Raw genomic sequence first — 27,779 nt, 5'->3', positions numbered from 1 at the left:
ATCAATTTATTCAAATTAGTTAGTTTGTTTATTTATTGAATTATGTATTAATACAAAAAATAAATTTATTCTAGTGCTGTCAATCGATTAATCACATCCAAAATAAAAGTGTTTGTCTACATAATATATGTGTGTACACTGTGTATATATATAGATAGAGAGAGAGAGAGAGAATATGTTGTTTATATATTAAATACATTTATTTATAACATAAATTATATGAATATAAATATAAACATATAACTACCTGTAAATATGTTTTTTTTAATACTGTATTGTGTATTTATGTATACATAATACATTTATGCAGTAAACATATATATATATATATATATATATATATATATATATATATATATATATATAATGTAAACAAAAACAAAAAAAACTTTTGTATGCGATTAACCTCGATTCATCTTTTTACAGCTCTAATTCACAATTTATGAATTTCAGTTAAGATGATATGCTAAAGAATTATTTATAGTGATATATATATATATATATATATATATATATATATATATATATATATATATATATATATATATATATATATATATATATATATATATAATTTAGTAGTCCTTTATAAACCTCTGTGTTTTCAGCTCTTAAATGAAGACACATTTGATATCAATTTATTCAGCTGTTGATAAAATCAGTCTCAAGTCTTCAAATCAGCCCTCCAACCGCCAACCGGGCTGCATGTGATCATCACCGCTAGTTTCCAGTGTGTGTGTGTGTGTGTGTGTGTGTGTGTGTGTGTGTGTGTGGCTCTGTCTCAAGTAGCCTAGCCTACTACAAGCCGCTAAACTAGACCGCATGTTTGAGCTCAGTTGACTCAGACGCGTCTATGATCCCTAAAGTGCTCTCTCAGGAGTCAGCTCAGTCGGATATAGCACACAGCCTGCGAGTTTTCTGCGGGGCTTGTCTCTCGTGAGATGAGATGCGGGATAAAGATGGCTTGAGGCGCAGACACAGACAGTTCTCACCGCTCTTCGAGGCTCGAGGGAGAAGAAAGCTTCAGGAAGGAGAAGGTGCGTTGATTCATCTGTGTATTCAAAGATTTGTGTGGTTTTAGGAATTCACAAAGTTGTTATGTGTTCGGAAACTTAAAGAGCAACAGGTGAGCCAACGTGTCATTTAGATTTGAAATATGTTAACGTTTTAATAAATACATTTAACATTCAAACGTCGGTTGTTTTCAAACGTAATATTAATTCAATATCGATTAACTTTGTCACTTGTGAATAGTCTATCTCAATATAGATATATAACTTAAACTTGGCTAAACTATATGTATAAAATATATTTTATATAAATATATTTATACTGTTTAATTATTTTTAAATCTTAGAAAAATGTTATTTTTGTTAGTGGAAAAAAGTGTTCAATTTTAATATATTTTAAAATGTAATTTATTCCTGTGATTTTTCATCATCATTCCTCCAGTCTTCAGTGTCACATGATCTTACAGAAATCATTCTTATGCTGATTTGCTGCTCAAAAAACATTTATTATTATTATCAGTGTTGAAAACTGTGTGCTGCTTAATATTTTTGTGAAAACTGATACTTTTTTCATGATACTTAAAAATAAAATAAAAAAATAAAGTAAAATTACAGCAGTAATTTTGTTCTAATAGTATTTAATTAAAAAAATATTTTAAAGTTTATAAATATATATATATATATATATATATATATATATATATATATATATATATATATATATATGTGTGTGTGTGTGTGTAGGCCTACATATTATTGCAGTAATTTATGTAATAAATCAAAAAACAGTTAATGAAACCGCAGAAATGTAAATATTAAACCGTTGTTTTGACCAATAAATCTTAATCAGTTAAAATAATGTAAAATTTAATTTTTTGTAAAAATTTTTTTAATTTAATTTAATTTAATTTAAAATAAATTATTATGTTTTATAATGGCAATCAACCCATATTCTGCATGCTAACATTTGTTATTATTATCAGTGCTGAAAGTGTTATGCTGCTTAATATTTTGTGGAAATGGTGAAATTTTCATTAATCTTTTTGCTTTCTCAAAGTTCAAAATTTCAGCTATATATATAAATATATATATATATATATATATATATATATATATATATATATATATATATATATATATATATATATATATGAAACAGCAGAAACGTAAATAGTAAACTGTTGAATTGACAGAGAAATATTAATCTGTTTAATTAATTTATGTTTTGTAATGGTATTTGGTTCAAGCTATGTGTTTGTCATTGAGCACAAAATATGTTTTGTTCATGTTTTTGGAAACATTTCTAAAAGGCATTGTGAGAGATGAGCTTTCAGTCAGCCATCAGCCGTGAGATCTTTGTTCCAAGAGATGAAAAGGTACTGGTAGCCATCGAGGTGAGGAGGAGGATAAAGAGGAAAGCACTGTCCTTCCTCAATGCAGGTCGCAAGCGGGACTACCTAACCTACCTCTGCCTGTCAGGTAACGTCTTCAGAAACTCAAAGTATCTAGTTACTAGTTTAATCACTGTCGAGCAGTCAGATGTTCTTGACATTTGACAGAGACGTCCTTGTTTCCATGTAGTTACCAACAGCAGACCAGCTCAAGTCCTCATTACTAAAGTTAAGAAGTTTCGAGGCACAAGACAGCTTGCTGAAAGGTCTCAGTGGTCCGTGGAGCAGCTGCGGCAGGTCAATGGCATCAACCCCGATAAGGTGACCATACTTCTTAATGCAGCTTTCATTTTTCAGTATGGTCTGTTATTCTGACTCAGTGCGTATTTTCAGGACACTCCTGAGTTCGACTTAGTGTTCGACCGCACCACTGATCAATGGATGGCCAGCTCAGCTGCAGAGAAATGCATGTTTGTGCAGGTTCTGTACCACGCTTGTCAAAACTACTGGGAGGCCAAGCTTGCCCGAGCCAGCGCAGCATCCCCTGCAGACCAGAAGACCCCGGGAGAAACGGAGAACAACAAGAGCCCTGGAGCTCCGAGCCAAACTAGCTTTGTCAACTGTCAGCAGAAGCTAATGGGAGGTGAGCGGCTGGGGAAGACAGATCACTGTATTGACCTCTGAACCTGAACCTGAGAACTAGAACAAAACAAAGCCCTGTCTTTCTTTCTTTCCTCCTTTCTTTCTTTTCCATATTTCAGATGCTTGTTCTGTTTATATGGTTATCTACCGCTGCAAGATTTTTTTGAACAGAATGAAGAACAGTGTGACAGCAAACCAGGGTCATCCTCAGCGTGAAGGTAAGTAGGATTGTGTGTGTGTGTGTGTGTGTGTGTTTGTTTTCCAAATTCGTTGTGATCAAATTGGTGTCATAATGTGACCCTGGACCACAAAACCAGTCTTAAGTGTTAATTTTATTAGAAATTGAATAAATAAGCTTTCCAGTTATGTATGGTTTATTGGTATAGGACAATATTTGGAAATGTACAAAATATTTTCATGGAAACATGATATTTACTTAATATTCTAATGATTTTTGGCATAAAAGAAAAATCTTTAAAGGGCCAGTAAGATGAAAATTCTAAGCTTCCTATCACTGTTTATAAGTCCTGTACATTAGGTTTAAATCCATCCAAGGTTAAAAAACATTGTCATTTTGTCAAAATATCATTTTAAAATTACCTCAATTCTCAGAGATCCCCAAACGGTTCGCGCAAAGCTGTTCAAAAGATTCAGTTTCCTTAAACCCCACGTTTCGGTAGCATACTGTGTTCTGATTGGTCAACTAACATAACCAGTTTGGATTGGTTGTTCTGCACACACCTCCACGGTAAACTATGCGTTAGCATCTGTTCGGAGTGAATTATGTCTTATTCCTCTCATCGCGAAGCAAACAGTAAAATAAAAAAACTTGAACAGCCTCGCTGCTTTTTCTTCTGTGTGGGTGTATTCAAGTCGCGCGCTTCAGTTTGAATCTGAATAGCGCGTTCAGCGCGGGAGCGTGGTCACATTAGATATAATGAAGGGAGACGTGAAAAACAGACATCGCGTTGTTTTCATATGGATTATCACAGAATATCTGTTAGCAGCACTTGTTTAGTTTTAAAACAAACACATAACTTCATAATCATACTTCGTGTTGTGATTCGGAGATGCTCGTTGTTCTAAATAAAGTTGGTAATGAACCATCTTTTATGGCCAAATGCTTTGAAAATTAGAAAGAGATTGAGATTAGAAAAGCAGTTATCAGTGAAATGTTGTGAACACAACAAAAGGGATTTGTTGTACTGCTCTGGTATTGTGGTAAAAATGAATTTTAGCCATTGGTTCTTCTGATCTTCATTCTTTGGCAGTGAAAATAAAACAAACTTGCCTTTACAATTAAAAACACACTGTCTCCTCGACATGATGCTCTCACACCAACCAGAGCGTCTGTGTGGGGGGGTGGGGCAGGTCAGAGTTCCGTTTCTCCCAACACGGTAGGCGGAGATTATTATGCAAAGTGTTCTAGTGACATACATAGAGATGGGCAAAAGATTTGAAATCTATAACGACTCGTTTCAGCGATTCAGAGTCGACTTCTTACTTTAGAAGCCAATAACTTTATAAATTGTGTACTTTTTGGTATAATTACTTTGCACATTGTTTACACAGATGGACAGCTACATCATACACTGTAATACAGGTAATTTTTGATTTCCCATCTGTGTGGCTCTTTAATTCTGACCCATACAATGTATTTTTGGGTATTGCTACAAATCTACTTTTTTTTGGTCCAGGGTCACATATGGTTTTGAAAAACATTTATACCATTTTTAAACAAATGTTTAAATTTAATGATGGTGTAACCATTATGAAAACAGATTTTTATATATATATATATATATATATATATATATATATATATATATATATACACCTTGAAAACATGTAATAAATAAATAAATAAAAATAAAAAGTATGCCTTTTAATCAATAATTCAGTTTTTATAAAATAAAGTAATAAAAATAATAATTTTATACCGTTTATAACATTTAACTAGTGATGTCAAATTATTAATTGCATCCAAAATAAAAAGTTTTTGTTTACATAATATATGTGTGTGTATTGTATATGTATTAAGTATATACAAATACACACACAATTTTGTGCATGTTGGTGCAACTTGGTAGATAAAACGTTATTATTTATATTAATAATATTAATTAAGGATTTGTTTTCAGGAATAATAGCATTTTTATATCAATGTATTTTAATAATAATAATAATAATATCACCTCTATTATTGATATTTTTTAATATTTATTTTAAATGCTTACTTTTAATTATCATCTTTTGTTTTCAAAAATGTTTTTATATTGTTTTCCTAATAATAATAATAATAATACTAATAATAACAACAATAATTCTTATTGGTAATTAATCTAATTATAAATATATTTCTTTATATTCGCATAAGTTATGTGTATTCTGTGTACATTTTAATGTATAGATAAATACACATAAATACAGTATATATTTTGAAAAAAAAAATAATGTGTTTACATGTCTGTATTTATATTCATATAATTTAAATTATGAATAAATATACTTAATATATAAACAAAATATTTTTCTGAAATATATACATGCATGTGTCTGTCTTTATATAAACATAATAAATATACACAGTACACACACATATATTATGCAAATGAAAACTTTTATTTTGTATGCGATTAATCATTTGACAGCACTAATATATATTAAACAAATTAAGAATAAACAACAACAACACGCTCCTCATTGAAGAGGGGTATCCAAAATATGAATAGAAATTATTATAAAAAGAAAGAACCATAATGCCATTGACCCCTGGCCAGTCTATTAGAAATGCATATTTTCGGTTCATTTCCATCCTGCTCTGTCTGTGTGGTTGTGTGGGTCAGTTCAGTCAGGTCCAGGCAGGAAGAGAGGGCTCTTTGTCGGCGGGAGGTGGTTTATAGTGCTCCTCTGACAGATCTCTCAGCAGCGCCAGAGAATGGGTCCATTGCAAAGAGCGCCCGGTTAGTTCAGAGGCCACTTTGTTCTGATGAAGGCATGCGCGGGGACACAAAGACAGGCGTTGAGGAGGGGGAGAGGAGCGGAGATGAGTGAAGTGGCACCAGCCTTCCCAGCGGATCATGGATGAATGGTGTGTAATGAATGGGAGAGATGCCAAGCTGCCCTGGAGCCACCAGTCCACACACCTCAGCCCTACTCACAGACTGCCATGTCTGTTTCACACAGTTGATGAGATGAGTTAATGACACAGCAGAATTTTCAAGCGTATGATAGCTGCTGCTGTCATTTTCTGTTGTCCCCTTTCATGTTCATTAGCACATAAAACCAGCCTATTTCACACAAGATCAAGAGATCAGAAACAGAGACACAAAAACACATGCTAAAGCCATGCTTTCAGTCGCTGATCTGGGTTATTTGTTTTCCATCGCACTAATAGGAAAGCATTCAACTGAAATGGGAGCATCAGCTTTATTCCAGAGCAGCAGCAGACAGCAGTGGAAGTTTCTCTTCCGCTATACACCGTACTGCATTAAACACGAGTCTATTTAAAACTAATCTATTTAGGGACCTACACTGTAAATGTGTTAAATGAATGAATGTTTGGAACTGGACATGATGCTTGTAGGTGTTTCTGAATATTTCCACAGGAGCAGCTGTTGAAGCCTCCAGGAGCAGGAGCAGGAGCAGGAGCAGCGTGTCTCCTCCGACCGTGAGGAAGATGGGGAACGTGATGAGGAGGGCCAGTCAGGTTCTGATGAGGGCCGACGATAAAACCAGCCTCTCGCTGCACGGGGCCAGAGAGTTTGCAGAAGCTGTGCAGAAGGTGAGCTACTCTGATTTACTCCAAATTGAACTGCCATGAACAACCAGGCAGTCGTGGTCATGGTCGAAGTCGTAGTTGTGGCCTAATGGTTAGAGAGTCGGACTCCCAATTGAAAGGTTGTGAGTTCGAGTCCCGGGCCGGCAGGAATTGTGGGTGGGGGGGAATGCGTGTACAGTTGTAAGTACCACGACTTAGGTGTTCTTGAGCAAGGCATCGAACCCCCAACTGCTCCCCGGGCGCCGCAGCATAAAATGGCTGCCCACTGCTCCGGGTGTGTGTTCACAGTGTGTGTGTGTTCACTGCTCTGTGTGTGTGCACTTCGGATGGGTTAAATGCAGAGCACGAATTCTGAGTATGGGTTACCATCCCTGGCTGAATGTCACGTCACTTTCACGTCACTTTTTTTCACTTTCAAATGAGACAGATGTAAAGATACATGTTTCTATACTGTATATGTGAGTGTGTGTGTGTGTGTGTGTGTAAAATATCAGTTTCCATTTCCAGACCGACATTTTGCCATTAATTGTAATAATCCATTGAGGTGTTTGTCTGACAGCAGCAGTGCTCCACACAGAGATCTGATCTGATCATCATCAGTCTGTCTGGAAAGACATGACGAAACAGAGCAAACTGAGACAGACTCAATCCAGAAGAACTGTTCCAACGTCTTTCAGAAACCAACCTGCAGAACTAACGAAAAAATATTTGCACACAAAAGATGCCCACACCAATGTTGATCTAATTTAGTTAATAGAAGTTAAAGGATAAAGAAAATCTATTTATGATATTATTTTTGAAAGTATCCTCATTTTACATCATTTTTACACAAGTGCCTAAAACTTTTAACAGCAGTGTAGCTTCACCGGTTTCTTGAAGCGTCTCGGAGACGTTGGAACAGTTCTTCTGGACTGAGTCTGTCTCAGTTTGCTCTGTTTCTTCATGTTATTCCTGACAGACTAATGATGGTGAGATCAGATCTCTGTGTGGAGACATGGAAACTGATAACACAATACAACAAAAGATAGAAATAACTGACCATTTTTTAGTTGGTGAATATACTAGTGTTCTAATAATTTTGTCCACCTGTGTGTGTGTGTGTGTGTGTGTGTGTGTTTGTCTATATATATATATATGTATGTGCTAGTGCTGTCAAACGATTAATTGCGATTAATCACATCCAAAATATATGTTTTTGTTTACATAATATATGTGATTTCTGTGTATATTTGTTATGTATATATAAATATATACACATGCATGAAAAGCTTGAATATTCAGAAGCCATTACTCCAGTCTAATCATTTGAATATGCTTAACTACTGCTCAGGAAACATTTCTTCATATTATCAATGTTGAAAACAGCTGTGCTGCTTAATATTTTTGTGGAAAACATGATACAGTTATTATTTATTTTATTTTTTTACGTTTAAAAGAGTAGAATTCATTTGAAATAAAACTTCTTTTTTCTAACAATGCAAAAGTCTTACTGCCACTGTCAATCAGTGTAATAAATAATATACTATTTAAAACATGTAGTCAGGAGAAGTTATGGCTATTTTCTGGAGGCGAAACAACACTATTGTGTATAACTAGTGACCATTTCACTTAATTAAATTTAATGAAATTAAAGCATCACATTATCTTTATTCCCACAGCTGGCTCTGAAGCAGATTTAGAGGTGTTCCTGAAGGCCTGGAAATACACAGTTTAATTACAGAGAAGCTCCTAATCGTCTGGTCGCTGGAAAATCTTCAAATCTAACTTCTCTAAATGCTGTTGTTGAGTGCAAGGCACTTTGTTCAGCTTCCTCTTCACCTGCAGACTGGACTCATGTTTGTGTATTTTGCTTTTCTTAATGCATCTGCAAACCATTGAGCATTTTAAAGCAGTTGTGTTGTGACTGACTTGCAGATCTGTTTATTCTGCCCTTTCTACAGTAGGCACAGTTTAATATAGCAGCAGGTGGCTGCTCCTTTCTGTAGGTTTAGCACTTCAGCTTATTGGAAGCACCATTTCTTTTCCATTAACAATATAGTAATTATTTATTTTGAACTCTTCTTTCATATGATCATATAGATTATAATTGCCCCCACATGATAATGGTTAATTAAACAGTGGTAAATTACTCCAATTGATATAACACACAGAGATACTCGTCTGTATGGTCCTCTGATCTTTAGTTCTGGTCACAGGAGGAAACTGCTTTTATCTGCTCTTTAGATTAAGTTCCTTGAAGATGCTACAAGCTGTTTTATTTCATTGTGAACACCGTGTTTATTTGAATGTGATCTGTGTGTGAATAACACTGTCAGTGCAGTCTTCGTCTGCTGCTTCTGTGTAATGTGATAACAGTCAGCTCTGTTTGTGTGATTGTGAGCAGCAGTATTAAGAGACCAGAGGGTGTATGGAGACGGACTCCCTGTTTGGTGTTGGCATCCTGTTTTCTGCTCATGTCTTTCTGCTGTCATCATGTTGTCTCCTTGGCCTGCGTTTTATAGCCTATTTCTTTTATGTCCAGTTTAGATTTCATTATATATATGTGTAACAGAGAATTGTATCTGTCTTTGTCTGTGCTCCTGTACACATTGTAAACACCCATCATTTGATCAAATAAATGACAGGGGACCTACTTGTAGTGAAATGTGTATTGTTATCTGTGGTGGCTGTCTTTGAACTTTCTGTCCACTAGATGGAGCTCGAATACAAACAGTTCAACATCCTGCAGAAAATCCTCTATCAATAACCAAATAAATAAATAATTTAAGGTTTTCAGTGCAGCAAAGTAAAAGGGGGGCATAACAAATGTAAAAAAAATAATAATTCTGAAGTGTGTATATTTGCAAGTCGGATGCATCCTGATTTGTTGCTTTAGTCATATTTCTAGAAAACCCATATGTGCTCATACACATATTTCTTATTAACTGGTGTAGCATTTACACTTGTTGTGAAGGTGTTGAGGCAGTGTAGAGCACTAGAGGGTCAGCATGTTGCGTGCAGCCTCCTGTACTGAGTCAAGACTCACTGACTGCATGACACTGCGCGGATTCATTCTCTCTAATTTCATAATCTGATGTGCTATAGATGATACCATAATCTGCCCCTCTGGAAAGCATTACAGTCATCAGTCGATATGATTTAGCATCTTCGATCTGCCTCGCGGGTGTGACACTGACCCGGGAGTCATGTTTCCAGGAGCGCGAGGAGCTGTAAAAACTAGAGTGTCTTTCTCACATTGCGTATTGACACGAAAATGATCTTTCCTTGAGTTTTAACGTTGTACCGGATCTTCAAATGACCACCGAATGACCTTTAAGGGAGTTTGAATGACAACTGACCTTAGAAAGACCTTGGAAAAGTGCACAGTGCTCTGTAATTGTGTAGGCCTACAGCAGAGAGCTCGTAATACACAAACTATTCGCTGATTTTCCTTAAAGTGACAGCTGACCCCATAGATACGATGGGACTGGACTGGTAAATCCTGCCATTATTTACTTGACCTCAAGTTGCTTCAAAACTGTATTTGTGACTTAATTGCTATCTCACAATTCTGACTTTTATATCTTGCAATTCTAAGAATTAATGTCAGAATTGTGAGATATAAACTCATAATTGCAATAAAGAAGTATAAATTGTGAGGTAAAAACTAATAATTGCAATAATGAATTGTGAGATTGGGAGAATAAAAAGTCAGAATTGTGATAAAAAAAAGTAAGAATTGCAATAAAGTTAAATTGTGAGATAAAAAAGCCAGAATAGTGAAATAAAAAGTAAGAATTTAAATAAAAATTTTGAATTGCGAGATAAAAAGTCAGAATTGAGATATAAACTCAGAATTGTATTAAAAAGTATGAATTGTGATATATAAAGTCAGAATTGCAATAAAAATTTGAATTGACATACAAACTCAGAATTGTAATAAAAATGTTTAATTGTGAGATACAAAGTCAGAATTGCTATTTAAAGTCTGAATTTAGATATAAACACAGAATTGTAATAATAATAAAAAAATCTATCCCTTTAAATGGTCTTCAAGAATAAGGAATTTTAATGTGAATTCAGGATTTAAATAATGCACTTGAGTATTATGAAAGTGAAGGGTCTTAGATGGAGAACAAAATAGCACTGTTCATTGTCATCATAAACACCCTTCAAAACAATTATTTAAGTACGCTTTAAACACAATAAACAGCCCATGTACCCATAATTCCACCTGCTGATGAAATCTATAGCCTATTCGTCACTGGTGAAAATGAAGACCTAGAAAAAGCGATTAGTGAATAGAGAGATCATACACCCGGCACACAAACATCATCATTCTTACCCAGCGTTCTCTCTGTTCCAGACAAATGCTGTGTACGGGGGGGATGATCAAATTCAATTTGTTCCTCATAAGAAAACAGAGAGTAGAAAAGCAGGAGACAGAGATATTGAGAGATTTAGGCCAGATGCTAGTTATCGGAAGAAGTGGGACAGGAGAGTGTTTGTTTGTTTCTCTCTCTCTCTTTATCTGTGTCAGAAGCCCATCAGGTCCTGGCAACACTAGATGAGTTCTCAAGCTCTCTGAGGGGATGTCCGACCCACCAGCAATCTCATTCAGGACAGACGTACAGCAGGGAGATTGTGCAGTAGAGTCGGACATGCACATATGCATCTTGATCCTTATAATCTCCAGTTTGTATCTACATAGAATCAGACCTAACAGATCTAACAGGTTGGAAACTTGCAGCAAATAATCTGCAACGGATGTACTAGAAAGAAATATTACATTAGTATTAAGAAATACTTGTTTAAGTTCTATAATTGATTTAGAGTGATTTAAAGTCTTAATGAACTGATGGCGCCAGCAAAGCAGTCATTAGACGTGAGCTGATTCACTTCAGTTAACTGATGTAGCCATGATCTTAGACAGACAGGATGGGTTAAAAATGCTAGTATAGAAGTTACATTGTTTGACATATAAGAATGATTAAAAGATAATTATTAAAAAAAAAAATATTTTAAAACATGCAGATGAAAGTGCATATTAGAAGTCTCTTTGTATTCCTATTGTTTTAATTCACTGTCGTTTTCAAGAAAATGTCAAATGAATCACACTAAACAGACATTAATTTCAAAATAAAAAGTTTTAAATATAAACATTTATAAACGCTGCTGCAGCAGAGCAAGTACCGACTTGATACTGCCAATACATCCACAACATGCTGCTACTGCACATATAACAAATATGAAATAACCCTCATACATGAGTAACCCTGTAGCAGATCTATACAGGTGGAGCTGGGGAAGGTGGAGGGTTTCTGAAGTTTTCACTGCCACAGCGAGCACTAGCCAACTATTTGAATGTTGAACGGAAGTTCATTGGTTGCTGATACAAAAAAAAAAATTAAGTTCAGCTGTGCTATGTGAATAATGACGTCATTATGTGAGATTGACTTTGACCTATTGGACTGCGCCATCTAGAGTTTCATTACAAAACTTCATCAATGAAAGCATCAATGAAACTAATGTCATTGATCCAAATGAGAAGTGCCACTTAGGACCCTTTAAAGTCACGGAAAGAGTGCTATACAGCTGACAGAGCAGATTGTGAGATGCTCTCTCCGTTGATTTCTCACAGGCCTTTCGCCAGTGCGATATCTCTCACAGTAAGGCCATATGGTTCTCTCTTCTTCCGTCCCAGCCAAACCTCTGCTAACCTTCAGAATTCAAGTGCTGCCAACCCTTCTGGGTCACGTCTCTCTCTCTTCGGGACTGAGGAATACCCTGGTGTACCTGTCCTGTACCTGTTCTGATGTTAACGTCTGTGTATTTCCTGCGTGGGGTGAGCGCATGGCTGTACGGGACTGGAGCCATGCAGAGGACAGTTTAGGTAAATAACAGGCAGTTCTAAGCTCCTTTGAAGATCACATCCTTAATCCCTCGCCTACTGATTTATGAAAGGAGAGGTAAGTGTGTGCGCGCACATGGGTTCATGGTCGGGACGCTGTGCAGATACTGAGAGGTAGACACTTCCCCGCGAGGTCAGTGGGGCTGTTTTCATCAAGAGCAATGCTGAACCTCGAGGATTCTTTCAGCTGAATGTGACAGGGTGGTTGATTTATTTTCAAGTTAAATATGCTTCACATCTGTATATCAAACAAACTGCAAGAGGCATATTTTAGGATTTTTAGCTCTGAGGATAGGCTACTAGTAAATATAGTAGCTACATTCATCATTTCAGCAGATATTTTATGCAAAAAATTAGACAATTAATGTAGCAGCAGTAGAAATGAATGGGACTTGGAGCAAAAATGTAAATAAATGTCCACATAATTCAAAATAAGAGGGTAAAAATTTATTGTATTCGTGTTTAAAATGTACTTGTGTGTGTGAGATATTTTTGTAGTTAACTGTTTAGATAATAAGCATATACCACACAAGCAAGAATGCTGTAATGTTACAAATGCGATACTGATTTTATATAACAGGTCAGTAATCAAGAAATTACAATAAAGGGACTTAAGTTTTAAATGTTAAATACGTTTTTTATATTGTTTTTGATCTGTTTTTGGATGATTGTAGTTCAAAACTGCACAAAATAGTTGCACAATTTGTGTAAATCTGCATTTTTTTTATCAAATTGGTTGAGTCATTGATTTATTGATGCATTCATGAAGTCAGTAATTTGTTTGTTCCTAACTGAATCAGCTGTTTTGAATTTAGGATCAATTACTTTAATTAAATTATTATTTACCTTAAGAGTAGTCACCTACTGATGGCTTTAATTTAATATTTTTTGAAAAACCATTTCCCTTCCTTATTACTCTCATTATTTCCTCCATTTCTCATTGTCTATTCCACATCTGTGGAAAGTTTAAACAGATCTAAATGTGATTTCAGATGAAGTTTCTGTGCTGCGTCTATGCCTGTGCAGAGCTGGATTGTGTTGATACTGATTGATTTGACTGGTAACAGCCCTGTGGTGTCTTATAGTTCTAGTTCAATTAATTGATTAGATTTATGAACTTGATATAAAAGGTGACACATCCATTTAATACATTTAGAAAGATGTTGCTTTAACAGGGCAAATACTACACCTTTGTTTGTATGTGATTATTATAGTTTCCTCAGTGTTACTGTTGTGAAATCGTGTTTGCTGCTTACCAATACAGTTATGAATGACTACATGAACTAGCATTTCAACAAAATAAAAATGATACAAGAACTTGTTTAGCAATCTAAACTGTCAAAATTTGGACAAATGTGTTCAAGTTGCCCGTATGACACATGTACATGGATATAATAAATATAAAAAATAAAAAAATAACATTTTTCTGATAGTTGTTCATGAGTCTTGTGTATTCTGATGAGATACATAGCTCCATAAATTATTTGGTTTTCCAGCATATTTAGCATATTTGAACCCTATCCAACAGTGACTATGATTTTCAGATCCATCTTTCATAACAAGGGCAACCGAGGGACTCAGTATTTATTTATTGTAATTAAACTATAGCATTATTTTATTTATGTACTTTATAACTATGATAATTAAATAAATTATACACCAAACTCTGTTTAACGTCCATCAGTCTAATAATTATAAGATATTTGAAATATGACAAAAGTGAGGTGAATACATTGAAGTTATGACTCAGGACGTATTTATCAGTGTCCTATTGTCATGCTTGTGTTGTGTTTTGTTCCCCATGTGCTCCTTGTGTCCCACTGTTTAGCACTTTTTGCGGTTAATTTCCTGTTCTGATTATTACATTGAGTTCATTAGTTTAAAAATAAAATAAAAAGTATGTGTTATTGTTAATTCCTCTTCGTCTCCTTGCTCCTCCTCTGAGTGAGTGTGACAGTTTTAAAGGAAAGTACTGCACCCTAAAGCACAATACACTAAAACCATCTCTATATTCATCCCCTTTAAAGCACTGCCGTTACAAACATTAAAATAATGCGTTATTTGCCAAAAATCCTGGTGTTTTGTGCCATAGTATAAAAATGTAGACATGCGACAGACTGTATCAGAATAGACATCATTCTGTCATTTCGAAAAAGAGTGCACTGCAGAGCGTTTGTCATTTATTAATCATGAGAGCATAGTTGTGCCCACAGCCATCCACTGAACTAAAACACTAAGATAGGATCCGCTGTAAAATCAGTGCTGAGAGCTGATGGCACCACAGACGCACTGGGGCTCCTGGTGTCCTGTGTTTGTCTGGGCATGGATCCATCGCTCTGGGCAGATGGTTGGCATCAGCATTCAGCCACTGTTTCAGCATAACTTTCCCCTGCGTGCCCACACACCAGATCAGGCTATGATGCCCTCAGAGAGGACAGACGAAGAGGGAGAGAGAAGAACAGGAAAATGCAAAGATCATAAAAGCTGGTCGCCTCACTCACCTCATATTTGATCTTATTAGTATTTTGCACTTGATGTCATTTAATAGTGTAGTTCTAAGGAAGCATTTACATGACACTATTTATAACTAAGCACTTTTTATGCAATTTAGCAGTTCAGTTTTTTTTTTTTTTTTTTTTTTTTTTTTTGCACATAACCAATTTGTGGAAAAATATCACATACTGTATATCTACAGGAGACATAGGAGTATTTAGTCACTACAATACATTTAAGTTTCTATCTGATATTTTTGTCAAAATTGAGTTATTCACATATTCCTGTTCTGTGACAACGTATTTACAGTGCATTATGTGATGTCTATTTTGTAATATGTGTACATTTTGGGCATTTTTTTTTTTGGCAAACAAAAAGGGTTCTAGAAATCTATGGAACGCAATAACTTTAAAGCTCAATACCTCAAAACTGCTCACAATGCAGATAGAACCTTATGATCCAAGGTGGTGATTTGTAAAATATATAGCTCATAATATCATCACTGAAATGGACTGAAATTGAAAAAAAAAGCATAAGGGTCTGAAAACTCTCTGCTGTTAATTTTATTCAACATATCTTTAGATTATCGATATATTTCCCCTTTATTATCTAAGTCATCTACTGAAGGCTTCAGCCAGAGCAGAGCAGAAGATAGTTTATGAAGACTATGGCGTATTGGATGACGGAGCTCAGCTGCATTAACATCAACACCCATCCACTGACCTCAGAACAGTGCTGACATCTACACAAGGTGCACTGACGTCAGATCAGTTACACTCTGCTGCTCAAGCTTATAGTTGTGACTTCCAGTCTGAGGTGAGAAGGTGTGCAGTGTTTGATTGCTCAGCATTGAGGTTATCAGGTTCAGTGTAGTTTGTTCAAATGTTCTGTTCAGATGATTGTGGATGAAATAATTCTTGTACATTTTGCAGTTTTTGTCCCATATTCTACTCCTCTGAACTGTTCCATGTGTTTTTAACAAAGTTATATTATTCCATGGTTTCAATTAATGAAACAATTACTAAACTCAAAATCAAAAATGTGTTAAAACAAACAAACAGACAGACAAAAAGATTGTGCTCAAGTAGGCAGCGCAAGTTTGAATCTGGCTTGCAGCACTTTCAAATTTTCTCTGAAATGTTTCCTGTGTTTGTGGTAAGGTTGTATCTTGGGTTTCAACTTATAAAACGAAAAACTTGAAGACAAAAATCTGAAGGCACAACGGAAAACAAAACAAAAACATGGTACCCATGTGGTCAGTGCAAGTTTGAATCTGGCTTGCAACATTTTGTCAACTTGGAATTGTGAGGTTCTATATGATGTCTTTTTTTTTTTCAAAACGGAGTTAGTCACATATTCTTTTTTACATTATGTGATGTCTATTTTGTACATTTTGGGCCTTTTTAAAAAAACATAAAGGGTTCTATATACAGAAGTCTATGCAAAAAACTTGGGAGCTCAATATCTCAAAACTGCTCAGAATGTAGATGTCAGAGTCATCACAGACAATAGAACCTTATCATTCCTTATCAAGGTGGTTATTTTCAATTTTCTCTTCATTGTTTCCAGTGTTGCATTAAAGTTTCTCATGTGCCAAAAGAAAGCAATCAGTTCATTGCGGACAAAAAAAAATGCTAATATGGTTAGTGCAAGTTCAAATCTGACTTGCAACATCTTGCCACTTTCTCTGCATTTTTCCCCCTGTATTTGTTGCACAGTTGCATTCAGTTTTCTCAGGTTTCAAATGCTAAAACAATAAATACATTAAAGACTAAATATGCAAAAAAAAAAAAAAAAAAAAAAAAAAAACAAAGAAAAAAAAAACATGTTGGCAATGCAAGTTCGAATCAGGCATGCAACATTTTCCCATCTTTTCTGCATTGTTTTCTGTCAATTATGTACGACCCAACCAGACCATCAAATCCACGTATTTAATTTTAAATTTAAAATCAAATATAAACATCCAGCCCTGTGACTATATCCTCCATTCATACATGGAGCTTTGTTACTAAATTTAGAGTTAATACATGGTACTGTTGCTGTCAATCAGGATTACTCCTCCTATGGAAAGTATGTTCTCTGTTTCTCTATACACTCCTCTGTGTATTTAACCAGCCAGTATTTATTAATGGGGAGCGAGGCTAATGCTTGGATTACAGCATGTGTAACCAAATGTAATGGTTCGGTTATAAAGGGAATGTCAATCTTGCAGTCATTACTGTCATTAAAGCAACTCTTGGATATCTGCCTTGTGCAGAAAGCAAACATCTGGCTGACAAAGAACCAGTGCAGTGCATGAAACACGCACGTACACACTCACACTGAACTCCATCATATGTCAGCGTGTATTGTACTTCCTCCGAGTCTATTTTTAGAAGCCAGTAATCCAGTACACATTGGTCTAAATCTCATGCTACGCTCTGTGCTGCACAAGGACGCACCACAGTCTGATTTGTGTTGTCATTGACCCTTTGTATCAGATTTTTAATCATTAAATCTGCTTTAACTGTGGCCGGGGCTGTACATCTGTTCAATCCCGAATGCAGGTGAAATTCCAGTAAAGGATGTGGATGTGGATACCACCCTAATCTGTTAAAATGGTCTATAGTGGCTTAAATATTCATTCCTGGAGTGCATTAGTGCACGGACGTTTGCATATATGGCTATTGTGCCATTTCATGCTCTCATCAGTTTACGAGATATACATATATCAAGGGAGAACTCTGTTGCTTTTCTCAGCTAACAGATGTCATTTCTAGCATTTACCCTTTTTAGCATTGTGATTGCATTATACGATCGAAATGACAGTTTTTTGTTTTTGTTTTTATTTTATATCCCAAATAAATACAGTACATTGAACACTTTTTAACAACAACAACAGCAACAATACTAGTAATAATAATAAATACATTTTCTGACACATCTGATGGTCATTATAATAATTATTATTATAAAGAGTATTATTTTTGTTGTTAAAGAATATCATACAATTTCTATTATTGTTTCCACAAAAATGTGTATATAATAATAATAATAATAAGTTGTTCTAGAGCAACAAATCAACTAAGGAGTTAACTTAGCTTTACTAGCACAGTGATACATTATATGTTAAATATACTGTATATTTACAAAACAAAATGTTATTTTAAATTTTAAAAGCATGACAATATTACTGCTTTTACATTATTTTGATTAAATGAACACAGCCCTGATGAGTATAAGAGCCTATTCCTACCAACTCAAAACGTTTGAACAGTAGTGTATGAGTCACTTTCTATATTTGATAAAAGTTAAGTTCTGAAAAGTTAGTAATTTTGTTAAAAATCGAACAATGTCTGTGACACCCATATAGATGCATGCTTGTAGATGCATAGATCTGACAGTGAGGAAGAGACAACTTTGCATTGTTGATCACTTGACAAAAGCGGACGGAGGTATCGGCTAGCAGCAAGTCAGCAAGAAGGAGGATGTGTGTGTGTGTGTGTGTGTGTGTGAGAGAGAGAGAGTTTAGGTCAGGAGTAGGAGTTGTATTCATCAGATGCCTCTGTAATCCTGTCTGTGTGACTTTTATTTCACCTTCAGAACTGTTATTATCATTCAGCTTTTAATTTTGAGCCATTCTCAATAATTATTGTAACTGTACCTGACAGATTTGTTATTTTTTATTTAATGTGGTTAAGCCATAATGTAAAGAATCATAATGAAAGTCCTTAAGACGTCCAAAAGGTACAGAGCAGAAACAGCCGGATTTGGTAAACACTGGCAGCACTTTTAACACATTATCATGAATGTGGAGCAAAGCGGAGCTGCTTTTCAAACTCATCTCTATTCAGCAGAGATGTCCATGGCATCCAGCTGCAATCTGCAGCATTGATCTACATGATGAGAAAGAAACACACACACACACACACACACACACACACACACACACACTGTACATTTCTGGGCATCACCTTGTCATAGTCATCACTGATAACCTACTCCTAAATATAATGTAGAAACATTAATTTTCAGAATACTGGACAGTATACGTTGTACAGTATAATGCACAGTATGCAGTCAGTAGTAAGCTTAACATAGCCACAGACTTTTCCCTTATGATTTTCTGGCAGTGCATTCTGGGTAGTTGAGTTCATGCAAGGCTAGTACACGGTGGTTGTTGGCCTACTTCACCTGACAACACCGCGGAGAGGGAAGAGGCCACAAATCTCATAATCCACCATGATTCTGAACCTGGGATGATTAAAAAACCAAGCCTGAATAATGCACTCTGCTTTAAATATACAATCATAACCCAAATACTCCTAATGGGCTCACCAGGGAGACCAGAAAAAAAAGAAGAAATTAAATTGGAGCAAACATTTTGGCAAAGCTAAATCTGTTGAGGGTGGATAGAGAAGGACAGAACCAAGCAGCTTTGTCTCTTCAGTTATTCTCATATGCTGTGACATATGAAAAGTATAATGGTTGGCAATTTAACATGATTATAACAGTAACAGTTTTGTGTATGTGGAATCCAGTATGCATAGATATATATATATATATATACACACACACACACAACGCACAAATACTTGCACATGCATATAGGTCAATGTCAATTAAGGACATCCAAAATTGGGGAAAAAAGGGGAAAATATTTTTAAATTCAGTTTTATGTCACTCGGTTTCAGTTTTAATTTAATGACTATAAATGTCATGAAAGTAGACTTTCTGTCATAAAGCAGAAAGTATGCATCATCATATATAAGATCAAATGATTATATATATATATATATATATATTTTACCTTCACTACTATTCAAAAATTAATTAATTCACTTATTTGTTTGTTTGTTTAAAGAATGATAATAATTAATAATAAAGCATTCAGCAAACGGATCAAAATGATAGTAAAGACATGTAAGATTTCTATTGAAACTAAATGTTGTTCTTTTGAATTATTCTTCAAGAATCCTGAACAACAACAAAAAAATTCAGTAGCTGTTTTCAACATTGGTAATAATAAAGACTTTTATTATTTGTTATTTTATTATTATTATAAAAAAAACTTGAGCAGCAAATCAGCATATTAGAATTTCTGAAGGGTCATATGACACTGAAGACGGAAACAATGATGCTGAAAATTCAGATTTACATCACAGTAATAAAATACATTTTAAAATATATTGAAATAGAAAATAGTGATTTCACATTGTAATAATATTTCACAGTCCTACTGCGTTTTAATTGTGTTTTTAATCAAATAAACAGCTTTGGTAAGCATAAAATACTTATTTCAAAAACTTAATAAAACCTATGACACCAAAATGTAAACCCTTTGACATCTGTCTACTAGAACGAACCTTTCAATGTCATAAAGAGCTAAAATCTAATAGATTAAATAAGTAATCTCTCTCTCTCTTTCTCTCTCCCTCTCTCTGTGTTTTAATTGAATAATTTACACATTTCAGTGACTTTTTATCTTTATTATAATCAGGATGGTTACTCTACATTTTTAACTTTAAGTCTCCCCCAAAATAAGCTATGATAGCATTGACTATTTTGGGAGCTTTGTCTATAGTCTCTGCAGCCGGAGTGCCTGTGACGCCTTATCTATCGTGTCAGGTGATATTTTTGAATTAGTGGCTCTGCACTCCTCTTACGGCTTAAAGACATATGTGGTGATAAGTCTTACTGCCCTTGAGAGTTATGCTTGCAAAGAATGCCTGGCATGTGCCGCTCTGTGGACCCGAAATCAGCTTAACGCTGAATAACAGACCTTTGCATTAATACATGTTTCTCTGATCCTAGAGAGAGCGACAGACAGACAGACAGACAGACAGACAGACAGACATATTAGGATCCCCTGGCAAAATATTGTCTAGTAACCCAATCCATATTAGACATTAATCCAAATTCCAGCGCTTTATTTGAGTCTCGCACATTATCTGTGTGGCCTTTTAAGAGAAGCAAAAATCAGGGCAAAACTGCAAAGCCCAAACCCCACAACAGAATAAACACATGCAAGCCTCTGAGCAAGCAACCGAGGGACTGAACAGATTCTCCCCCAGCAACTAGTGACAGGGTTATCTCCCTCCCAGTGCATGCTGGGTAACGGTTTTGGGCACATTCAGGTGTCAGCAGATCTCTGGACGTCAGGGCCGATATTTCAAGGCGTGACAGCACGTCCCTTCACGCAGCAACCTCCAAAGGCCGACGTCAGCTGGACATGACGAGATGTGTCACACCGCATGACCAGTGATGGGGACAAAGCCTGCATCATAATGTTTGAGGGCACACAGAGACGAGAAACCCTGTGGTCAGGCTGCGAGTCTACAGTGTGATGGTTGGGTTGATGTGTCAGTCAAAGCCGAGCGTGATAAGACAGTGCTTCAGCTGGGCTGCGAGCTTCAGTCTGTGTTAGGCATGTTGACTACAGAGTTACTAAGAGAAGGCTGTCATCAGCGCAGCCTTGAGCAGGCCACTTAAAGTGAGGTTGCTCCAGGAGAGCCGTTCTTGTAGAGTTTACTGTAAATGGCTTCAGATGAAAAGCCTCTGCTAAATGACAAGTAACGTCTTCTTAAGAGACATAGCGAAACCATCTCTCTGTCTGTGTCTGTCTGTCTGTCCTTCACACACACACACACACACACACACACAATATCTTATTTTTGGGTGTCATGCCACATGACATTAAATTTTGACTTTATATTTTAGTAAATTGTGATATTCCAAATTACTTATTGAAATATATCATGAGGACCTTCAGATGTCTTCTGTATATCATTTTCAATTTTATGTTGTTTTTCAGTTTTTGTGCATATTTCTGAATATGATTTTGGTGGTTGGAATTATTAAGCATTAACGGCAGGTTTCACTATCACATGATCCTTTAGAAATTATTTTACAGTTTTGTTTTACAACTGCTTATACATTTTCAGAACTTTTTTTTTTCTTCAAAACTTTACACTCTAATCCAAGAATTTCACACACAAAATACAAAATGCCTAACAAAATGAAGGACTGCTTTCAAGATATCACAAACACATCTCAAAAGCATCTAAAAAATATAAATTTTTGTGTGTTATAGAGAACTACACTGCACTGTAAAAAATGCAAGCTGTGGTTGCCAGAATTCTACTGTAAAAAATGCGGTAACAGCATTTTATGTTTTACAGTTTTAACTTAAATTTACAGTCAAAAACCATAATTTCATTAACAGACATAATGTTAATTAACCAACATACTGAAGTACTGAAATCTGTTTTGTACATTTGTAATACACTTATAATCACCAAATGCAGGTGGTGAAGAGAAAGTCACATGATGAATCAAAGTCTATCGCAAGAAGCTTTTAAATAATAAAATATATATAAGGTGCACAGTGGCATACACACAAACACTAAACACCATCATGGTGAGTCTAGTTAAACTGAAATATGCAATAAACATCAATTTAACAACATTATATGTAACATACAACTTTAATAATCATAACAGATAAGAAAAACATAAGAAGAAACAGCTATTTCAAAGAAAAAACAGCAAATTCAAACAAAATTGCAACTCAATTACTGTTAACCATTTAACAGGTTTGTACTGTAGCATTTTCAGAGTTTTCTACCTTTAAAATCATGGCCATTTTTTACGTTGTGTTTTGCAAAAAGTGTTTTATTGAATTGAAAACTGAGTCAAAGGCCAATAATAAGCTAATTTATGGCTTTGTAGATTTGTGTGTGGTTCTGGTGTTTGAGTGTCAGGTTTCAGAAACTGTGTGACAAGTAAAGATTTTGTGTGTAAGCAGTTGAAAAAAAAACCTGTAATATGCTAATTTGGTCTTTATAATTATCAATACTGAGAACAAATGTTCTGCTTAATATTTTTGTGTAAACTTTCTTTAGAAATTGCTGATGAACAGACAGTTCAAGCGAACAGCATTTGTATGAAATAAAAATATTTTGTGACAGTTTAGATATCTCTACTGTCACTTTTGATCAATATGATATTTTTTTCAAAAAATAAATATATAATTGTCAGATGATGCTAACCGTGAAACAAATATTACTACAAATGTGATTGCATCATAAGCTACTACTAAATATTGTAGAGACGTAATTTTCTGTAAAGTTAATTTGCAATTATTTGTATCGTAAAAATCGCTATACAAATAAACTTGAATTGACCTGAATACATAATTATGTACTGTATTTATATATATTTAGTTAAATTCATAATTATATATTCCTATTTTATACATACTTAAGTACACGCAGTACATTCTTAATTCATACCTATATCCATAAATAAGCTAAAAGGGTTAAATCCATATTGCACAGAGGAAGGATAATCATGTGTCAGTTATGCTTCAGGAGGTCTTTAGTAAAGTGTCTCTGGCTGTTTAGGTTTAGGAACATGTAACAGCATTACCGGCGGGTCTCTGTTGGCTATCAATCAGACGGACGGGGGAGGCGAGGGTGTGTGTGTGTGTTTAATGTAAGTGGCTCCTGATGGATCACCCTTGTGTCACTGCGTTAGTCTTCAAGCGTTGCCTCTTCCAGCGGTTCTTCATGATAAACCAGCGCTGGCCTTCTCCTCTCACAGAATGAGCTGATCGACATGGCCACAGATGGACACACACACACACACACACACACACACACACACACACACATATGTGATGTGCATCTCTAACATTGATTGGCATAAGTGTAGCCTTTGGGTGTTTGAGCACCATCAAAACCATGCTGCAGATTCATGGTCTTTATTAATTCACTAACGTAATATTGCAGACAACAGATGAAAGCATCAACAGTCTAAATCTATAGATTATCTCTGCATTTATGATCATTAATATATTTTGGTAAAATAATGTTAAATTCGTCATTATGTGTAAATGCAGTAGGTATAATTAGGAGTGATTAATCTTATTTAATGTATATTTATGAATGTATTATTGTTTATTCTAAGTTTGTGTTCAGAATCAGCTGATGTTAACTTATAGATTATTGCAGTCTCTTTACTTTATTTTTATACTTCATGTTTAATTCAATATGTTCCTTGCTGATTTTTGTGTGTGTGAGGAGGTCCATTACAACATCTTATACTGGTTTTCATTTTATGGGACAAAAAAACAAACCAACAAACAAACAAAAACACAAAACACAAAGTTGAGTAAATAATAATGTTTTTTTTAATTTTTTTTTATAAATAATAATTTTTTGTGTCACTTTAAACTTTAAAATACTATTTCAGTCTTTCTGCTTTAAAATGTCATGTTTCATTCATTCTTTGCTGGTTCTTTGTAATTGTTTTGTGTCCTTGCAATTTCTGAGTGAAAAAATTCATATACCAATTCTTTGTGAGGTCCAATACAACATCTTACACTGGCTGTCATTTCATGGGTTAAAACAAAACAAAAAACAAAAGACAAAACAAAAATAAAACATGATAAAAGAAAAGAAAACAAACAAATGAAACATGACAAAAGAAAACACTAAACACAAAGTCTTAGTAAATAATGTTCCCTTTCAGTCGGTCACGTTCGACGTTACGAATGGGATCTCGCCTGAGAGTCCAATCACCATCGAGTGGTACAAACCGAGCCAGTGGTACACATAGTACCTTGGTCTGCGGAATTTGCATCGCGAGCTTTGCCCCGCAGAGTGGGTATATAAGGAGCATTGTGAGCAACTCGCTGTTGTGTGATGGCTAGATTCAGCGGTTCGTCTGGGTTTCCTGCGACAGCTCCCGCGTTCCCCTGGGCGCTTCAACACCTCTGAAAGTGCAATTTCTTTCACAAAAGAGATACGGGCCGATTTGTGTCTTTTTAAAGATGTCATTTCGCCCGTGTGTTTCTGGGTGCGGTCGATACCTCGCTTCTCGTGACAGTCACGATCGCTGTGTCACGTTTCTGGGCTTCCAGCACGTTGAGACTGCGTTCATGGATGGCTCATGTTCTCATTGCATGGGACATGACCATCTCATCGTTGAGATCGAGACTCGATTACCTTGAAAAGGTATAGAGTCCCCTCTGCCACATCCCGTTCTAGCTCTTCTTCTCGTAAGAGGGCCACTTCGGCTGGTGGCCAGGGTGATCTGAGGGTTACTGTGTGGGCTTCCCCGACGAGCAAACCTCCTCGGGCCACACCCCCCTCACATACGCCGTAGCCAGTTGAGTTTCCAGATGAGTTTGCTGGACCCTCTCAGGCTCCTGATATCTCATTCGGGGCTCACGAAGAGGCCCGTATGTCGATCGCCGCATCACAAGGCGGGCTTGAGTCCTCGGGAGATGAGGGTTCGGCTGCGTTGCCTCCCTCGGGAGTGCCAGCTTTGTCCTAGTCCGATCCAGAGCTGACGGCCGTGCTTTCCCGGGCATCGGAGAGCATCGGGCTTGAGTGGAATCCTCCGCCCTGTCCCGAGCGCTCGAGGCTGGATGATTGGTTCCTGGGGGCTGCTCATGCGGATCGCCAGCATCCCCCTCTAGTTCCTTTCTTCCCGGAAGTGCACCAGGAAGTAACCAGCTCATGGAAGGCACCTTTAACTGCCTGAAACCATTCTGGTACTTCCTCCACCTTCACTGCTCTCGATGGCGGGGCAGCCAAGGGGTATGCTGGGATTCCCCCGGTGGAGCGTTCTGTTGCGATGCAACTGTGTCCACAGAGCGCCTTCGCTTGGCATGGTGGTCCCAAGCTGCCCTCCAAGACCTGTAAGTTCTCATCCACGCTTGTGGCCAAGGCTTACAGAGCTGCGGGCCAGGCCGCTTCTGCCCTGCCATGGCCTCACTTCAGGTCTATCAGGCCAAGCTGCTCCAGCAGCTGCACAAGGGCAGTGCTGACCCAGGGGTTTTGCAGGTGGCGCGCACTGCTACCGACCTCGCTCTCCAGGCGACGAAGGTCAGGTGATGTCCACTTTGGTGGTCCAGGAGCTCCACCTATGGCTGAACCTAACAGACATGAGGGAGTCTGCTTCCACTCCACCACCGGCTCAGCCGCCTCAGCCTGCTCGTCACCGAGGGCACCCCCCTGCTGCCTCCTCCACTCTCGCTCGGCAACAGTAGCAGCCTTCACCCCGGCCGCAGCGAGAAGATGGCCACAGAAGGGTGGCGCAACCCATCTCTGCCCCAAAGCCTGCCAAACGCCAGGCCAAGCAGCGTTCCTGAGACGGGCGACCCAGAGTTGGAGACGTCAGCTCATCAGAAGATGGTAGCAGGACCACTCCTTCCCCCAAAGGAGGGCCGGGGGAGAATCCTTTGTTCTCATTTTCTTTTTGTTCCACCACTGGCCCTGCGGCTGGTGGTACTCAAACCTTCACTAAAAGAGCTGTTTCCTCCACCTCCGGGTCCCAAGAGGCCATGAACGACAGTTGGCGACATGCTTCCTCGCCGCTCTCGTTCTCCTCTCCCCTTGCCAGTTTCCATGCAAAGCCGGCTCAAGAACCCACTGTGGGTATGCCTGTAGTCCCCTTGACCCCGCTGGTTCGGCTCCTTGGAGCCTGGATAGAGCTCCCCAGGCCTTCCCGCTGGCTCATCCAGACGGGCTCAGGCTCGGCTACGCGATTCAGTTCACCCGGCGTCCCCCCAGGTTTCAGGGTGTCCACGTGACGAAGGTGGGCAAAGATGCCTCTGTCATGCGCGTGGAGGTCGCGACCCTGCTGGCAAAGGGCACGATGGTGCCAGTCCCTCCAGCCGACATGAAGTCCGGCTTTTACAGCCCTTACTTCATAGTACCAAAGAAGACAGGTGGGTTACGGCCAATCCTGGACTTGCATGCATTGAACCGAGCTCTGCACAGACTCCCTTTCAAGATGCTAATGCCCAAGCGCATTTTCGAATGCATTCGTCCGATGGATTGGTTTGCAGCGATTGACCTGAAGGACGTGTACTTTCATGTCTCCATCCTTCCTCGACACAGACCGTTTCTTCGGTTTGCTTTCGAGGGGCAGGCATATCAGTACAAGGTTCTCCCATTTGGGTTGGCCCTGTCTCCCCGCGTCTTTATGAAGGTCGCAGAGGGAGACCCGGCTCCTCTCAGGGAACAAGGTGTCCGTATCCTCAACTACCTCGATGACTGGCTGATCCTAGCTCACTCTCGAGAGCAGTTGTGCGAGCACAGGGATCTGGTGCTCAGACACCTCGCCCAAATGGGTCTTCAGGTCAACTGGGAAAAGAGCAAGCTCTCCCCTATGCAGAGGATCTCTTTTCTCGGTATGGAAATAGACTCGGTCGCCATGTTCGCGCAGCTTACGAACGAGCGCGCACAGTCACTGCTGAATTGCCTGAGACAATTTGAGGGCAAGAGAGTGGTTCCACTGAAACTGTTTCAGAGGCTCCTGGGGCATATGGCGTCCGCGGCGGTTGTCATACTGCTTGGGCTACTCCATATGAGACCGCTTCAGCACTGGCTTCACGACAGAGTCCCGAGATGGGCATAGTAACAGGGCACGCTCCGAGTGACCATCACTCCGGCCTGCCGCCTATACTTCACCCTGTGGTTGGACCCCTTATTTCTATGGGCCGGCATGCCCCTAGAACCGGTGTCCAGACATGTTGTTGTGTCAACAGATGCCTCTGCAACGGGCTGGGGTGCCATGTG

General features: G+C 37.4%; 1 protein-coding gene across 1 annotated transcript; it reads left to right on the top strand.

Moving 5' to 3' along the window:
- Nucleotides 1-775: 775 nt before the first annotated feature.
- Nucleotides 776-9,456, top strand: stxbp6l (syntaxin binding protein 6 (amisyn), like). The gene is made up of 7 exons (XM_052586433.1): nt 776-1,037; nt 2,321-2,489; nt 2,592-2,722; nt 2,795-3,044; nt 3,163-3,261; nt 6,652-6,827; nt 8,483-9,456. The coding sequence occupies exons 2-7, from the start codon at nt 2,333-2,335 to the stop codon at nt 8,501-8,503; spliced, it is 834 nt and encodes a 277-aa protein (XP_052442393.1). The 5' UTR covers nt 776-1,037; nt 2,321-2,332; the 3' UTR covers nt 8,504-9,456.
- The last annotated feature ends 18,323 nt before the right edge of the window (nt 9,457-27,779 follow it).

The sequence above is a fragment of the Carassius gibelio genome, chromosome B20, assembly GCF_023724105.1.
Source record: "Carassius gibelio isolate Cgi1373 ecotype wild population from Czech Republic chromosome B20, carGib1.2-hapl.c, whole genome shotgun sequence".
NCBI classification, from domain to species: Eukaryota; Metazoa; Chordata; class Actinopteri; order Cypriniformes; family Cyprinidae; genus Carassius; species Carassius gibelio.
The sequence above is the reverse complement of the archived record's forward strand: the minus strand, read 5'-3'. Positions and strand labels throughout refer to the sequence as shown.

Excerpts from the sequence above, each read along its gene's own strand:
- stxbp6l (XM_052586433.1), top strand. The coding sequence starts at position 2,333 with ATGAGCTTTCAGTCAGCCATCAGCCGTGAGATCTTTGTTCCAAGAGAT. Across the intron at positions 2,490-2,591 it reads AACCTACCTCTGCCTGTCAG|TTACCAACAGCAGACCAGCT; the intron begins GTAACGTCTTCA and ends GTTTCCATGTAG. Across the intron at positions 6,828-8,482 it reads TTGCAGAAGCTGTGCAGAAG|CTGGCTCTGAAGCAGATTTA; the intron begins GTGAGCTACTCT and ends TTATTCCCACAG.